The sequence below is a fragment of the Phasianus colchicus genome, chromosome 40 (genome assembly GCF_987193195.1).
Source record: "Phasianus colchicus chromosome 40, bPhaCol1.hap1.1, whole genome shotgun sequence".
Lineage (NCBI taxonomy): Eukaryota > Metazoa > Chordata > Aves > Galliformes > Phasianidae > Phasianus > Phasianus colchicus.
The window spans coordinates 1,947,700-1,965,816 of record NC_143475.1 but is presented as its reverse complement, the minus strand read 5'-3'; the positions used below and the strand labels follow the sequence as shown (position 1 = coordinate 1,965,816).

General features: G+C 63.5%; 1 protein-coding gene across 1 annotated transcript in view; it reads right to left on the bottom strand.

Annotated features, from left to right (window-relative positions):
• The window catches only part of SPNS1 (SPNS lysolipid transporter 1, lysophospholipid), a 44,925-nt gene that overhangs the window by 1,649 nt on the left and 25,159 nt on the right, over positions 1-18,117 (bottom strand). Inside the window, exons 8-12 of the mRNA XM_090130488.1 lie at positions 17,379-17,531; positions 13,642-13,831; positions 8,231-8,296; positions 6,046-6,144; positions 3,563-3,719 (exon numbers count right to left, since the gene is read on the bottom strand). Of these exons, the coding sequence (XP_089986614.1) occupies positions 3,563-3,719; positions 6,046-6,144; positions 8,231-8,296; positions 13,642-13,831; positions 17,379-17,531 (665 nt within the window). The remainder of the gene's footprint in view (positions 1-3,562; positions 3,720-6,045; positions 6,145-8,230; positions 8,297-13,641; positions 13,832-17,378; positions 17,532-18,117) is intronic.

Genomic DNA, 18,117 nt, shown 5'->3' with positions numbered 1-18,117 from the left:
GGGGGTGACACGTGGGGTGAAATGGGGGTGACAGATGGGGTGACAGATGGGTGACATGGGGGTGACAGATGGGGTGACAGATGGGTGACACATGGGGTGACACGGGGGTGACACATGGGGGTGACACGTGGGGTGACATAGGGGTGACAGATGGGGGTGACACATAGGGTGACAGATGGGGGACACATGGGGTGACGTGGGGGTGACAGAAGGGGTGACATGGGGGTGACATGTGTGGTGACATGGGGGTGACAGATGGGGTGACAGATGGGGTGACATGGGGGTGACATGTGAGGTGACAGATGGGGGACACGTGGGGTGACATAGGGGTGACAGATGGGGTGACATGGGGGTGATGTGGGGATGACAGATGGGTGACACAGGGTGACATGGGGTGAAATGGGGGTGACACGTGGGGTGAAATGGGGGTGACAGATGGGGTGACAGATGGGTGACACATGGGGTGACACGGGGGTGACATGTGGGGGTGACATGGGGTGACATGGGGGTGACACGTAGGGGTGACGTGGAGGTGACACATGGTGACAGATGGGGGACACATGGGGTGATGTGGGGGTGACACATAGGGTGACGTGAGGGTGACAGATGGGGTGACAGGTCACAAGGGGTGACACAAAGGGGTGCCCCACCTGGTCGCCCCACATCCCTGCCCCATAGGGACACCCCATAACCCTACCCCATAGGGCTGCCCCATAGCTCTGCCCGGTCACCCCACATCCCTGCCCCACATCCCTGCCCCATAGGGACACCCCATAACCCTACCCCATAGGGCTGCCCCATAGCTCTGCCCGGTCACCCCACATCCCTGCCCCACATCCCTGCCCCACCTGGGTGCCCCATAGGGGTTCCTCACGCAGTCACCCCACATCCCTGCCCCATAGGGACACCCCACAAACCCACCCCATAGGGACACCCCATAACCCTGCCCGGTCACCCCACATCCCTGCCCCACATTCCTGCCCCATAGGGACACCCCATAACCCTGCCCCATAGGGACACCCCACATCCCTGCCCCATAGGGACACCCCATAGCCCTACCCCATAGGGCTACCCCATAACCCTGCCCGGTCGCCCCACATCCCTGCCCCATAGCCCTGCCCCACCTGGGTGCCCCATAGGGGTTTCCCACATCCCTGCCCCATAGGGATACCCCACAACCTGCCCCATAGGGACACCCCATAACCCCACCCCATAGGGCTACCCCATAACCCTGCCCGGTCACCCCACATCCCTGCCCCATAGCCCTGCCCCATAGGGACACCCCATAACCCTGCCCCATAGGGACACCCCACATCCCTGCCCCATAGGGACACCCCATAACGCTGCCCCATAGGGCTACCCCATAACCCTGCCCGGTCACCCCACATCCCTGCCCCACATCCCTGCCCCACCTGGGTGCCCCATAGGGGTTTCCCACATCCCTGCCCCATAGGGACACCCCATAACCCTGCTCCACATGGGTGCCCAATAGGGGTGCCCCATACCAGAGCCCCATAGGGCTACCCCATAACCCTGCCCGGTCACCCCACATCCCTGCCCCACATCCCTGCCCCACACCCCTGCCCCACATCCCTGCCCCATAGGGACACCCCACATCCCTGCCCCATAGGGATACCCCATAACCCTGCCCCATAGGGCTACCCCATAGCCCTGCCCGGTCACCCCACATCCCTGCCCCACATCCCTGCCCCACCTGGGTGCCCCATAGGGGTTCCCCACCCAGTCACCCCACATCCCTGCCCCATAGGGACACCCCATAACCCTGCTCCACATGGGTGCCCAATAGGGGTGCCCCATACCAGCGCCCCATAGGGCTACCCCATAACCCTGCCTGGTCACCCCACATCACTGTCCCACATCCCTGCCCCACATCCTTGCCCCATAGAGCAGCCCCATAGGGGTTTCCCACATCCCTGCCCCATAGGGACACCCCACAGCCCTGCCCCATAGGGATACCCCATAACCCTGCCCGGTCGCCCCACATCCCTGCCCCATAGCCCTGCCCCATAGGGACACCCCATAACCCTACCCCATAGGGACACCCCACATCCCTGCCCCATAGGGACACCCCATAACCCTACCCCATAGGGCTGCCCCATAGCCCTGCCTGGTCACCCCACATCCCTGCCCCATAACCGTGCCCCATAGGGGTTCCCCACATCCCTGCCCCATAGGGACACCCCATAACCCCACCCCATAGGGACACCCCACATCCCTGCCCCATAGGGACACCCCATAACCCTACCCCATAGGGCTGCCCCATAGCCCTGCCCGGTCACCCCACATCCCTGCCCCACATCCCTGCCCCACCTGGGTGCCCCATAGGGGTTCCTCACCCAGTCACCCATAGGGATACCCCACAACCCTGCCCCATAGGGACACCCCATAGCCCTGCCTGGTCACCCCACATCCCTGCCCCATAACCCTGCCCCATAGGGGTTCCCCACATCCCTGCCCCATAGGGATACCCCATAACCCCACCCCATAGGGCTACCCCATAGCCCTGCCCGGTCACCCCACATCCCTGCCCCACATCCCTGCCCCATAGGGACACCCCATAACCCTGCTCCACATGGGTGCCCAATAGGGGTGCCCCATACCAGTGCCCCATAGGGATACCCCACAACCCCACCCCATAGGGCTGCCCCATAACCCTGCCCGGTCACCCCACACCCCTGCCCCACATCCCTGCCCCACCTGGGTGCCCCATAGGGGTTCCCCACTCAGTCACCCCACATCCCTGCCCCATAGGGACACCCCATAACCCTACCCCATAGGGCTGCCCCATAGCCCTGCCCGGTCACCCCACATCCCTGCCCCACATCCCTGCCCCACCTGGGTGCCCCATAGGGGTTCCTCACCCAGTCACCCATAGGGATACCCCACATCCCTGCCCCATAGGGACACCCCATAACGCTGCCCCATAGGGCTACCCCATAGCCCTGCCCGGTCACCCCACATCCCTGCCCCACATCCCTGCCCCACATCCCTGCCCCATAGGGACACCCCATAACCCTGCTCCACATGGGTGCCCAATATGGGTGCCCCATACCAGCGCCCCATAGGGCTACCCCATAACCCTGCCTGGTCACCCCACATCCCTGCCCCACATCCCTGCCCCACATCCCTGCCCCATAGGGACACCCCATAACCCTGCTCCACATGGGTGCCCAATAGGGGTGCCCCATACCAGCGCCCCATAGGGCTACCCCATAACCCTGCCTGGTCACCCCACATCCCTGCCCCACATCCCTGCCCCACATCCCTGCCCCATAGGGACACCCCATAACCCTGCTCCACATGGGTGCCCAATAGGGGTGCCCCATACCAGCGCCCCATAGGGATACCCCATAACCCTGCCTGGTCACCCCACATCCCTGCCCCACATCCCTGCCCCACATCCCTGCCCCATAGGGACACCCCACATCCCTGCCCCATAGGGACACCCTATAACCCTACCCCATAGGGCTGCCCCATAACCCTGCCCGGTCACCCCACATCCCTGCCCCACATCCCTGCCCCACATCCCTGCCCCACTCACCGTCCCTCAGACGATCCCTGCTGAGGGTGAGCGCCGTGCCCAGGAAGCAGCCGCCCCCCAGCGCTGCCACGAAGGGGGTGAGGAGCAGCGCCTGCTGCAGGGACCGAACCTCCGCCCCATAGGAAAAGGGGGCGCGGGAGCGCAGGGCGTCGCTCAGCTGGGGGTTGGGGGGGGGGCACGGGGTCACCCGATGTCACCCAGTGTCACCCAGTGTCACCTGGGGGCACCCAGGGTCACCCAGTGTCACCCTACAGTCACCTGGGGGCACCCGACTGCAGGGAGCGAACCTCCGCCCCATAGGAAAAGGGACCCCATGACTGCAGGGATCGGGGTGGGGGGGGGACACGGGGTCACGTGGGGTCACCTGATGTCACCCAGTGTCACCTGGGGTCACCCAGAGTCACCCATGGTCACCCAGTGTCACCCTAAGGTCACCTGGGGGCACCCGACTGCAGGGAGCGAACCTCCGCCCCATAGGAAAAGGGACCCCATGACTGCAGGGATGGGGGTGGGGGGGGGGGACACGGGGTCACGTGGGGTCACCTGATGTCACCCAGTGTCACCTAATGTCACCCAGGGTCACCTGGGGTCACCCAGTGTCACCCTATGGTCACCTGGGGGCACCCGACTGCAAGGACTGAACCTCCACCCCATAGGAAAAGGGACCCCATGACTGCAGGGATGGGGGTTGGGGGGGGGGCACGGGGTCACTTGGGGTCACCTGATGTCACCCAGTGTCACTTAATGTCACCCAGAGTCACTTAATGTCACCCAGTGTCACCCAGTGTCACCTGGGGTCACCCACTGTCACCCACTGCGCTTCCACCCCATAGGAAAAGGGACCCCATGACTGCAGGGATGGGGGTGGGGGGAGGACACGGGGTCACTTGGGGTCACCTGATGTCACCCAGTGTCACCTAATGTCACCCGGGGTCACCTGGGGTCACCCAGGGTCACCCATTGTCACCCAGTGTCACCTGGGGTCACCCACTGTCACCCACTGCGCTTCCACCCCATAGGAAAAGGGACCCCATGACTGCAGGGACGGGGGTGGGGGGGGGACACGGGGTCACTTGGGGGCACCTGATGTCACCCAGTGTCACCTTGGGTCTCCTAATGCCACCTGGAGTCACCCAGTGTCACCCAGTGTCACCCAGTGTCACCCTAAGGTCACCTGGGGGCACCCGACTGCAGGGAGCGAACCTCGGCCCCATAGGAAAAGGGACCCCATGACTGCAGGGATGGGGGTGGGGACACGGGGTCAATTGGGGTCACCTGATGTCACCCAGTGTCACCTGGGGGCACCCAGAGTCACCCAGTGTCACCCAGAGTCACCCACTGTCACCCACTGCGCTTCCACCCCATAGGAAAAGGGACCCCATGACTGCAGGGATGGGGGTGGGGGGGGGGACACGGGGTCACTTGGGGTCACCTGATGTCACCCGGTGTCACCTGGGGGCACCCAGGGTCACCCAGTGCCAATAGCTGTCACCTGCTGTCACCCTGCTGTCATCCAGTGTCACCCAGTGTCACCCTGCTGTCACCCAGTGCCACCTGCTGTCACCCTCCTGACACCCTGCTGTCACCCAGTGCCACCTCTGCCACCTGCTGTCACCCACTGCCACCTACTGTCACCTACTGTCACCCTTTTGTCATCCTGCTGTCACCCTGCTGTCACCCAGTGCCACCTGCTGTCACCCTGCTGCCACCTACTGTCACCCAATGCCACCTACTGTCACCCTGCTGTCACCCAGTGCCACCTACTGTCACCTACTGTCACCCAGTGCCACCTGCTGTCACCCAGTGCCACTCTGTTCACCTACTGTCACCCTGCTGTCACCCACTGCCACCTGCTGTCACCCAGTGCCACCCTGCTGTCACCCTGCTGTCATCCAGAGTCACCCTGCTTGCCACCTACTGTCACCCAGTGCTGTCACCCAGTGCCACCTGCTGTCACCCAGTGTCACCCTGCTGTCACCCAGTGCCACCTCTGCCACCTGCTGTCACCCAGTGCCACCTACTGTCACCTACTGTCACCCTGCTGTCACCCAGTGCCACCTCTGCCACCTGCTGTCACCCTGCTGTCACTCAGTGCCACCTGCTGTCACCCAGTGCCACCTACTGTCACCCAGTGCTGTCACCGAGTGCCACCTGCTGTCACCCAGTGTCACCCACTGCCACCTACTGTCACCTACTGTCACCCAGTGCTGTCACCCCGCTGCCACTCCGCTGTCACCCAGTGCCACCTACTGTCACCCAGTGTCACCCAGTGCCACCTACTGCCACCCAGTGCTGTCACCCCGCTGCCACCCCCCCCCACAGCCCCCCACCCCACAAGAAAAAAGGGACCCCACAACCCACCTGGGGACAACGCGACGCCCAGACCCCTCCCCCAACGAAGTCCCCGCTTAATTAACGGCCTAACGAAGGCCCCGTTCACGGCGGTTAATTAACGAAGGGCCGGTTAATTAGGGCCAGCTCACCACCCCCACGAGGTAGGGGCTCCCCGCGTCCCCCAGGAGGTGGGACACCACGATCTGAACCGCCTCCGCTGTCGAGCGCCGCGTCGGGACCACCACGTACTGAGGGGACACGAGGGGACAGTTGGGGACAGCTGGGGACACGTGGGGACACGGGGACAGTTGGGGACATGGGGACAGTTGGGGGCAGTTGGGGGATAGGGGCACATGGGGACACAGGGAGAATTGGGAACAGGGGGACAGTTGGGGACACATGGGGACACATGGGGACACGGGGAGAGTTGGGGGACAGGGGGACAGTTGGGGACACATGGGGACACATGGGGACACAGGGAGAATTGGGGGACAGGGGGACAGTTGGGGACACATGGGGACACATGGGGACACAGGGAGAATTGGGGGACAGGGGGACAGTTGGGGACACATGGGGACACATGGGGACACAGGGAGAATTGGGGGACAGGGGGACAGTTGGGGACACATGGGGACACATGGGGACACAGGGAGAATTGGGGGACAGGGGGACAGTTGGGGACAGCTGGGGGCACGTCGGGACACGGGGACAATTGGGGACACGTGGGGACAGTTGGGGACAGCTGGGGGCACGTGGGGACAATTGGGGACACGCGGGGACAGTTGGGGACAGCTGGGGGCAGCTGGGGGCACGTGGGGACAATTGGGGACACGTGGGGACACGGGGACAATTGGGGACATGGGGACAGTTGGGGACAGTTGGGGGATAGGGGGACACAGGGACAATTGGGGACAGGGGGACAGTTGGGGACAGTTGGGGGATAGGGGGACACAGGGACAATTGGGGACAGGGGGACAGTTGGGGACAGTTGGGGGATAGGGGGACACAGGGACAATTGGGGACAGGGGGACAGTTGGGGACAGCTGGGGGCACGTGGGGAAACGGGGACAATTGGGGACAGGGGGACAGATGGGGACAGGGGGACAGTTGGGGACAGTTGGGGACAGCTGGGGGCACGTGGGGACAATTGGGGACACGCGGGGACAGTTGGGGACAGCTGGAGGCAGCTGGGGACACGTGGGGACACGTGGGGACACGTGGGGACATGGGGACAATTGGGGACACGTGGGGACAGTTGGGGGCAGGGGGACATGGGGACACAGGGAGAATTGGGGACAGGGGGACAGTTGGGGACAGTTGGGGGATAGGGGGACATGGGGACAGTTGGGGACAGGGGGACAATTGGGGGACAGGGGGACAGTTGGGGGATAGGAGGACATGGGGACACAGGGAGAATTGGGGACAGGGGGACAGTTGGGGACAGCTGGGGGATAGGGGGACATGGGGACAATTGGGGGATAGGAGGACATGGGGACAGTTGGGGACAGGGGGACAGTTGGGGGCAGGGGGACAATGGGGGACACAGGGAGAATTGGGGACAGGGGGACAGTTGGGGACAGCTGGGGGCACGTGGGGACACGGGGACAATTGGGGACATGGGGACAGTTGGGGACAGTTGGGGGATAGGGGGACACAGGGACAATTGGGGACAGGGGGACAATGGGGGACACGGGGACAATTGGGGACAGTGTGGGGATGGGGGGACACAGGGACAGTTGGGGACATGGGGACAGTTGGGGGATAGGGGGACACGGGGACAATTGGGGACAGGGGGACAGTTGGGGAGGTAGGGGGGCATGGGTCCCCAAATTTTGGTCCCCAAATGTCCCCTTCCCAGTGTCCCCAGATGTCCCCAAAGTCCCCAAACGTCCCCAATGTCCCCAGATGTCCCCAAATGTCCCCAAACGTCCCCAAATGTCCCCAATGCCCCCCCATGTCCCCAATGTCCCCAGTGTCCCCAATGTCCCCAAAGTCCCCAAATCCCCACCATCCCCAGCTGTCCCCAATGTCCCCACTGTCCCCACATGTCCCCAGATGTCCCCAAATGTCCCCAATGTCCCCAGATGTCCCCAAATGTCCCCAGACGTCCCCAAACGTCCCCAATGCCCCCCCGTGTCCCCAAAGTCCCCAGTGTCCCCAATGTCCCCAAAGTCCCCCAAATCCCCACCATCCCCAGCTGTCCCCAAAGTCCCCAAATGTCCCCAGTGTCCCCAATGTCCCCAAAGTCCCCCAAATGCCCACCATCCCCTGAATGTCCCCAATGTCCCCAATGTCCCCAGATGTCCCCAGATGTCCCCAAATGTCCCCACCCACCAGCAGGATGTCGGCCACGATGGCCCAGTTGAGGGACAGCAGCGTCTCCCCGATGAAGATGAACACCTGCGGGGGGGGTGACAACAGCAACGCGTCCCCAAATGTCCCCAAATGTCCCCATAGTGACCCCAAACGTCCCCATAGTGACCCCATGTCCCCAAATGTCCCCATAGGGAACCCACTGCCACCCCGTGTCCCCAAATGTCCCCAAATGACCCCAAATGTCCTCACAGTGACCCCACTGCCACCCCGTGTCCCCAAATGTCCCCAGATGTCCCCATAGTGACCCCACTGCCACCCCATGTCCCCAAATGTCCCCAAATGACCCCAGATGTCCCCAAATGTCCCCAGATGTCCCCATAGTGACCCTAAATGTCCCCAAACGTCCCCAGATGTCCCCATAGTGACCCCACTGCCACCCCATGTCCCCAAATGTCCCCAAATGACCCCAGATGTCCCCGAACGTCCCCAGATGTCCTCATAGTGACCCCAAATGTTCCCATAGTGACCCCATGTCCCCAAACGTCCCCAGATGTCCCCATGGAGACCCCACTGCCACCCCGTGTCCCCAAATGTCCCCAAACGTCCCCAGATGTCCCCATAGTGACCCCACTGCCACCCCGTGTCCCCAAACGTCCCCAAATGACCCCAGATGTCCCCACAGTGACCCCAAATGTCCCCATAGGGACCCCACTGCCACCCCGTGTCCCCAAATGTCCCCATAGTGACCCCAAATGTCCCCATAGTGACCCCATGTCCCCAAATGTCCCCAGATGTCCCCATAGTCACCCCACTGCCACCCCATGTCCCCAAATGTCCCCAAATGACCCCAGATGTCCCCATAGTGACCCCAAATGTCCCCATAGTGACCCCAAATGTCCCCATAGTGACCCCAAATGTCCCCATAGTGACCCCATGTCCCCAAATGTCCCCAAATGTCCCCATAGTGACCCCACTGCCACCCCATGTCCCCAAATGTCCCTAAATGACCCCAGATGTCCCCATAGTGACCCCAAATGTCCCCATAGTGACCCCATGTCCCCAAATGTCCCCAGATGTCCCCATAGTCACCCCACTGCCACCCCATGTCCCCAGATGTCCCCAAATGTCCCCATAGTGACCCCAAATGTCCCCATAGTGACCCCAGATGTCCCCATATTGGCCCCACTGCCACCCCTTGTCCCCAGATGTCCCCAAATGACCCCAGATGTCCCCATAGTGACCCCAAATGTCCCCAGATGTCCCCATAGTGACCCCACTGCCACCCCGTGTCCCCAAACGTCCCCAAATGACCCCAGATGCCCCCATAGTGACCCCAGATGTCCCCATAGTGACCCCATGTCCCCAAATGTCCCCAAATGTCCCCAGATGACCCCACAGTGACCCCAAATGTCCCCATAGTGACCCCACTGCCACCCCATGTCCCCAAATGTCCCCAAATGTCCCCAGATGTCCCCATAGTGACCCCAAATGTCCCCATAGTGACCCCACTGCCACCCCATGTCCCCAAATGTCCCCAAATGACCCCAAATGTCCCCATAGGGACCCCACTGCCACCCCATGTCCCCAAATGACCCCAAATGTCCCCATAGTGACCCCAAGTCCCCAAACGTCCCCAGATGTCCCCAAATGTCCCCATAGTGACCCCATGTCCCCAAATGTCCCAAGATGTCCCCAGATGTCCCCATAGTGACTCCACTGCCACCCCACGTCCCCAAATGTCCCTAAATGCCCCCAGGACCCCCCCCAGCCCCCCCCACGTCCCCTAAATGCCCCTAAACGACCCTAAATGCCCCCCCCACGTCCCCTAAATGACCCCCCACGTCCCCTAAATGCCCCTAAACGACCCTAAATGCCCCCCCCCGGTCCCTAAATGCCCCCCCACGTCCCCTAAATGACCCCCCACGTCCCCTAAATGCCCCTAAACGACCCTAAATGCCCCCCCCCACACCCCTAAATGCCCCCCCCATGTCCCATAAATGCCCCTAAAGGACCCCAAATGCCCCCCCCAAGTCCCCTAAATGCCCCTAAACGACCCTAAATGCCCCCCCACGTCCCCTAAACGACCCTAAATGCCCCCCCCACGTCCCCTAAATGCCCCTAAACGATCCTAAATGCCCCCCCCACGTCCCCTAAATGCCCCTAAACGACCCCAAACTCCCCCCCCACACCCCTAAATGCCCATAAACGACCCTAAATGCCCCCCCACGTCCCCTAAACGACCCTAAATGCCCCCCCCCACACCCCTAAATGCCCCCCCCATGTCCCATAAATGCCCCTAAACGACCCCAAATGCCCCCCCCACGTCCCCTAAATGCCCCCCCACGTCCCCTAAATGCCCCTAAACGACCCTAAATGCCCCTCAACGACCTTAAATACCCCCCCACGTCCCCAAACTCCCCCCCCACACCCCTAAATGCCCCTAAACGACCCTAAATGCCCCTAAATGCCCCCCCAAACTTCCCCCCCACCCCTAAATGCCTCCCCGCTCGTCCCCTAAATGCCCCTCAACGACCCTAAATGCCCCCCCCACGTCCCCTAAATGCCCCTAAACGATCCTAAATGCCCCCCCACGTCCCCTAAATGCCCCTAAACGACCCCAAATGCCCCCCCCACGTCCCCTAAATGCCCATAAACGACCCTAAATGCCCCCCCACGTCCCCTAAATGCCCCTAAACGACCCTAAATGCCCCCCCCACGTCCCTAAATGCGCCCACTCACGTCCCTAAATGCCCCCCCCCACGTCCCTTAAATGCCCCCCCACGTCCCCTAAACGACCCTAAACGACCCTAAATACCCCCCCCCCAGGTCCCCTAAATGCCCCTAAACGACCCTAAATGCCCCCCCCTCCCGTTCCTAAATTATCCCCCCAGTCCCCCCACGTCCCCTAAATGCCCGTAAACGACCCCAAATGCCCCCCCACGTCCCCTAAATGCCCCTCAACGACCCTAAATGCCCCCCCTCACGTTCCTAAATTACCCCCCCCAGCCCCCCCACGTCCCCTAAATGCCCCTAAACTACACTAAATGCCCCCCCCTCACATCCCTAAATGCCCCCCATGTCCCATGAATGCCCCTAAACGACCCTAAATGCCCCCCCACGTCCCCAAACTCCCCCCCCACACCCCTAAATGCCCCCCCACGTCCCCTAAATGCCCCTAAACGACCCTAAATGCCCCCCCTCACATCCCTAAATGCCCCCCACGTCCCATAAATGCCCCTAAACGACCCTAAATGCCCCCACACACCCCTAAATGCGCCCCCTCACGTCCCCTAAATGCCCCTAAACGACCCTAAATGCCCCCCCCCCCGGTCCCTAAATGCCCCCCCACCCCCCCCCACGTCCCCTAAATGCCCCTAAACGACCCCAAATGCCCCCCCCACGTCCCCTAAATGCCCCTAAACGACCCCAAATGCCCCCCCCACGTCCCCTAAATACCCCTAAATGCCCCCCCCACGTCCCCTAAATGCCCCTAAACGATCCTAAATGCCCCCCTCACGTCCCCTAAACGACCCTAAACGACCCTAAGTACCCCCCCCCCAGGTCCCCTAAATGCCCCCCACGTCCCCTAAATGCCCCCAAATGCCCCCCCCACGTCCCCTAAATGCCCCTAAACGACCCCAAACTCCCCCCCCACACCCCTAAATGCCCCCCCCACGTCCCCTAAATGCCCCCCCCCATGTCCTCAAATGCCCCCCCTCCCCCCCCCCCACTCACATAAGCGGCGGTGACGCCGTAGGGGGCGCAGAGGAGCGCGAGGAGGAGGCAGGGGGCGGCGCCCAGCCCAACTCCCCCCCCCACCCCTAAATGCCCCCCCCCAACACCCCTAAATACCCCCCCACCCCCCAAATGCCCCCCCCCCCACGTCCCTAAACGCCCCTCAACGACCCTAAATGCCCCCCCCCATGTCCCATAAATGCCCCCCCACGTCCCCAAACTCCCCCCCCACACCCCTAAATGCCCCCCCTCACGTCCCTAAATGCCCCCCACATCCCCTAAATGCCCCTAAACGACCCCAAATGCCCCCCCTCACGTCCCTAAAGGCCCCCCATGTCCCATAAATGCCCCTAAACGACCCTAAATGCCCCCCCACGTCCCCTAAACGACCCTCAATGCCCCCAGGACCCCCCCCAGCCCCCCCCACGTCCCCTAAATGACCCTAAATGCCCCTAAACGACCCCAAATGCTCCCCCACGTCCCCTAAATGCCCCTAAACGACCCTAAATGCCCCCCCCCCACGTCCCTAAATGACCCCCCATGTCCCCAACTCCCCCCCCCACGTCCCCTAAATGCCCCTAAACGACCCTAAATGCCCCCCCACGTCCCCTAAATGACCCCCCAGGTCCCCTAAATGCCCCTAAATGCCCCTAAACGACCCTAAATACCCCCCCACGTCCCCTAAATGCCCCTAAACGACCCTAAATGCCCCCCCTACGTCCCCTAAACGACCCCAAATGCCCCCCCCACACCCTTATTGCCCCCCCCACGTCCCCTAAATGCCCCTCAACGACCCCAAATGCCCCCTCCCACGTCCCCTAAATGACCCCCCAGGTCCCCTAAATGCCCCTAAACGACCCTAAATGCCCCCCCACGTCCCCTAAACGACCCCAAATGCCCCCCCCAGGTCCCCTAAATGCCCCTAAACGATCCTAAATGCCCCCCCCACGTCCCCTAAATGCCCCTAAACGACCCCAAACGCCCCCCCCACACCCCTAAATGCCCATAAACGACTCTAAATGCCCCCCCCACGTCCCCTAAATGCCCCCCCCACACCCCTAAATGCCCCTAAATGCCCCCCCCACGTCTCCTAAACGCCCCTAAACGCACCCAGGAACCCCCCCAGCCCCCCCCCGACGTCCCCTAAATGCCCCAAAATGCCCCCCCCATGTCGCCTAAATGCCCCCCCCCCATCCCCCTTCCCCCCCCAACGACCCCCCCCCGCCCCCCCCCACTCACATAAGCGGCGGTGACGCCGTAGGGGGCGCAGAGGAGCGCGAGGAGGAGGCAGGGGGCGGCGCCCAGCCCAACTCCCCCCCCCACCCCTAAATGCCCCCCCCCAACACCCCTAAATACCCCCCCACCCCCCCAAATGCCCCCCCCCACGTCCCTAAACGCCCCTCAACGACCCTAAATGCCCCCCCATCCCCCCCCACGTCCCCTAAATGCCCCTAAACGACCCCAAATGCCCCCCCCACGTCCCCTAAATGCCCCCCCCACGTCCCCTAAACGACCCCAAATGCCCCCCCCAGGTCCCCTAAATGCCCCTAAACGACCCCAAATGCCCCCCCTACATCCCCTAAATGCCCCTAAACGACCCTAAATGCCCCCCCTCACGTCCCTAAATGCCCCCCCAGGTCCCATAAATGCCCCCCCCCATGTCCTCAAATGCCCCCCCTCCCCCCCCCACTCACATAAGCGGCGGTGACGCCGTAGGGGGCGCAGAGGAGCGCGAGGAGGAGGCAGGGGGCGGCGCCCAGCAGCCCGGCGGCGCAGAGCAGCGGATCCGCGTGGGGCCACGACGGCCGCAGCCATTGGCACAGCGACACCCCGGACCCCACGCCCAGCACCCCTGTGGCGCACGTCAGCGCCCCGAACACCAGGCTGCGGGGACACGGCCGCCCCATAACCCAGGGACCCCATAAGGCGGGGACCCCATTGGCCCCAGAACCCACTGACCCCATAAGGCAGGGACCCCAGAACCCACTGACCCCATTGGCCCCATAAGCCAGAGACCCCATTCGCCCCATTGGCCCCAGAACCCCCTGACCCCATAAGGCAGGGACCCCAGAACCCACGGACCCCATTGACCCCATTGGCCCCATAACCCGGTGACCCCATTGACCCCAGAACCCAGGGACCCTATAAGCCAGGGACCCCATAACCCAGGGACCCCACGCCCAGCACCCCCGTGGCGCACGTCAGCGCCCCGAACACCAGGCTGCGGGGACACGGCCGCCCCATAACCCACTGACCCCAGAACCTGGTGACCCCATAAGGCAGGGACCCCATTGGCCCCATAAGCCAGAGACCCCATTGGCCCCATTGGCCCCACAGCCCAGTGGCCCCATTGGCCCCAGAACCCACTGTCCCCATTGGACCCATTGGCCCCATAACCCACTGACCCCATAACCTGGTGACCCCATAAGGCAGGGACCCCATTGGCCCCAGAACCCACTGACCCCATTGACCCCATTGGCCCCAGAACCCAGGGACCCCATTGGCCCCATAAGCCAGGGACCCCATTGGCCCCAGAACCCGGTGACCCCATTGGCCCCATAACCCAGGGACCCCATTGGCCCCACAACCCAGGGACCCCATAACCCAGGGACCCCATAAGGCACTGACCCCATAACCCAGGGACCCCATAAGGCAGGGACCCCATTGGCCCCAGAACCCATTGACCCCATAAGGCAGGGACCCCAGAACCCACTGACCCCATTGGCCCCATAACCCACAGACCCCATAAGGCAGGGACCCCAGAACCCACTGACCCCATTGGCCCCATTGGCCCCAGAACCCACTGACCCCATAAGGCAGGGACCCCAGAACCCACTGACCCCATTGGCCCCAGAACCCAGTGACCCCATTGACCCCAGGGACCCCATAAGACACTAACCCCATAACCCACTGACCCCATAACCCGGTGACCCCAGAACCCAGTGACCCCATAAGGCAGGGACCCCAGAACCCACTGACCCCATTGGCCCCAGAACCCAGTGACCCCATTGACCCCAAGGACCCCATAAGACACTAACCCCATAACCCACTGACCCCATAACCCGGTGACCCCAGAACCCAGTCACCCCGTGCCATCCTGTAACCCCCCACTCCCCCCCATAACCCCCCAAACCTCCCCATACCCCCCCATCTTCCCCCATACCCCCCCATATCCCCCCAAAACTCCCCCAAACTCCCCCAACCCCCCCTTTATTCCCCCCATATCCCCCCCAAAACCCCCCCATATCCCCCCAACCCCCCCCCATTTTCCCCCCATACTCCCCCCAAACCCCGATACTACCCCCAAACCCCCCCATATCCCCCCCATACCCCCTATATCTCCCCCGATCCCCCCCAAAACCCCCCCATAACCCCCCAACCCCCCCTTTATCCCCCCCAAACACCCCATATCCCCCCCAAATCCCCCCATTTCCCCCCAACCCCCCCATATCCCCCTAACTCCCCCATATCCCCCCCAAAACCCCCCCAACCTCCCCTTATCCCCCCAAATCCCCCCCAAATCCCCCAAAACCCCCCCAAATCCCCCATATCCCCCCCAACCCCCCCCCAAACCCCCCTTTATCCCCCCCAAACCCCCCTGTACCCCCCCCATTTTCCCCCCATACCCCCCTCAAACCCCCCCATATCCCCCCCATTCCCCCCCATTCCCCCCCAAATCCCCCTTTATCCCCCCCAAACCCCCCCAACCTCCCCTTATCCCCCCAAATCCCCCCCAAATCCCCCATAACCCCCCCAAACCCCCCTGTACCCCCCCCATTTTCCCCCCATACCCCCCCAAACCCCCCTTTATCCCCCCCAAAACCCCCCCAAACCCCCCCCAAGCCCCCCCTTTATCCCCCCCAAAGCCCCCCAAATCCCCCCCATTCCCCCCCATACCCCCCAAATCCCCCCATATCCCCCCCATATCCCCCCCAACCTCCCATTATCCCCCCCAAAACCCCCCATATCCCCCCCATATCCCCCCAAAACCCCCCCATATCCCCCCAGCCCCCCCTTTATCCCCCCCAAATCCCCCCAGCCCCCCCTTTATCCCCCCAACCCCCCCCAAATCCCCCCCAGCCCCCCCTTTATCCCCTTCAACCCCCCCCATATCCCCCCCAAATCCCCCCCATATCCCCCCCAAACCCCCCCCCCCCCCCAAAACCCACCTCTCCCTGGCGCTGCTCTCCGCCCCCCCCGCGTCCCCCCCCCCCCCCTCCGTGCCATCCTGGACCCCCCATATCTCCCCCCATATCCCCCCCCAAATCCCCCCAAATCCTCCCCAACCCCCCCCAGCCCCCCCTTTATCCCCCCCAAAGCCCCCCAAATCCCCCCATATCCCCCCCATATCCCCCCCAAACCTCCCCATATCCCCCCAAATCCCCCCATATCCCCCCCAAACCTCCCCATATCCCCCCCATATCCCCCCCAACCCCCCCCATATCCCCCACAAATCCCCCCAGCCCCCCCTTTATCCCCCCCAAACCCCCCCAAATCCCCCATACCCCCCCATACCCCCCCCAAATCCCCCCATATCCCCCCCATATCCCCTCCAACCCCCCCCAATTCCCCCCCAAACCTCCCCATATCCCCCCCAAATCCCCCCCAAACCCCCCCCCCCCAAACCCCACCTCTCCCTGGCGCTGCTCTCCGCCCCCCCCGCGTCCCCCCCCCCCCTCCGTGCCATCCTGGACCCCCCATATCTCCCCCCATATCCCCCCCCAAATCCCCCCAAATCCCCCCAAATCCCCCCAAACCCCCCTTTATCCCCCCCAAAGCCCCCCAAATCCCCCCATATCCCCCCCAACCTCCCATTATCCCCCCCAAAACCCCCCATATCCCCCCCAATATCCCCCCCAAACTCCCCATATCCCCCCATATCCCCCCCATATCCCCCCCAAATCCCCCCAACCTCCCATTATCCCCCCCAAACCCCCCCATATCCCCCCCATATCCCCTCCAACCCCCCCCAAATCCCCCCCAACCCCCCCCCAAACCTCCCCATATCCCCCCCAAAACCCCCCCAAACCTCCCCATATCCCCCCCAAATCCCCCCCAAACCCCCCCCCCCCCAAAACCCACCTCTCCCTGGCGCTGCTCTCCGCCCCCCCCGCGTCCCCCCCCCCCCCCTCCGTGCCATCCTGGACCCCCCATATCTCCCCCCATATCCCCCCCCAAATCCCCCCAAATCCTCCCCAACCCCCCCCCAGCCCCCCCTTTATCCCCCCCAAACCCCCCCAAATCCCCCCCAACCCCCCCCATATCCCCCACCAATCCCCCCAGCCCCCCCTTTATCCCCCCCAAATCCCCCCCGCCCCCCCTTTATCCCCCCCAACCCCCCCCAGCCCCCCCTTTATCCCCCCCAAACCCCCCCAAATCCCCTCCAGCCCCCCCATATCCCCCCCAAACCCCCCCCCCCCCCAAAACCCACCTCTCCCTGGCGCTGCTCTCCGCCCCCCCCGCGTCCCCCCCCCCCCTCCGTGCCATCCTGGCCCTATAGAGGAAAGCCGGTGCCCAGAGCGCCAGCGCCCCGCTCACGAACGCCACCGCCGTGAAGCCCAGCGTCGACAGCACGAAGCTGCGGCTGCGACACAACGACAAAGCGCCGCCTCAGCCTCGTCGCGATCGTCGCGATCGGCGACGCGAGGAAACGCAGCGAAACGTCGCCCCCTCCCCTCCCCCCCCCCCAGCCACGCCTCCCACCCGGCCCCATATAAGCCCCATATGGACCTATATGACCCCCCCCCCCCCCCCCGACCCCATATAACCCCCATATGGCCCCATATAAGCCCCCTCCCCCATGGCCCCATATAACCCCCCCCATGACCCCATATGGCCCCATATAACCCCCATATGACCCCATATAACCCCCCCCATGACCCCATATGGCCCCATATAACCCTCCGTGGCCCTATATGGCCCTATATAACCTACCCCCCCCCCCCCGATCCTATATGGCCCCATATAACCCCCCCGGCCCCATATAACCCCACACCCCCCATATGGCCCCATATAACCCCCCCCACGACCCCATATGATCCCCCCCCGGCCCCATATAACCCCCCCTGGCCCCATATAACCCCCCACCATGGCCCCATATGATCCCCCCAGCCCCATATGGCCCCATATAACCCCCCCGGCCCCATATAACCCCCCCCCGACCCCATATG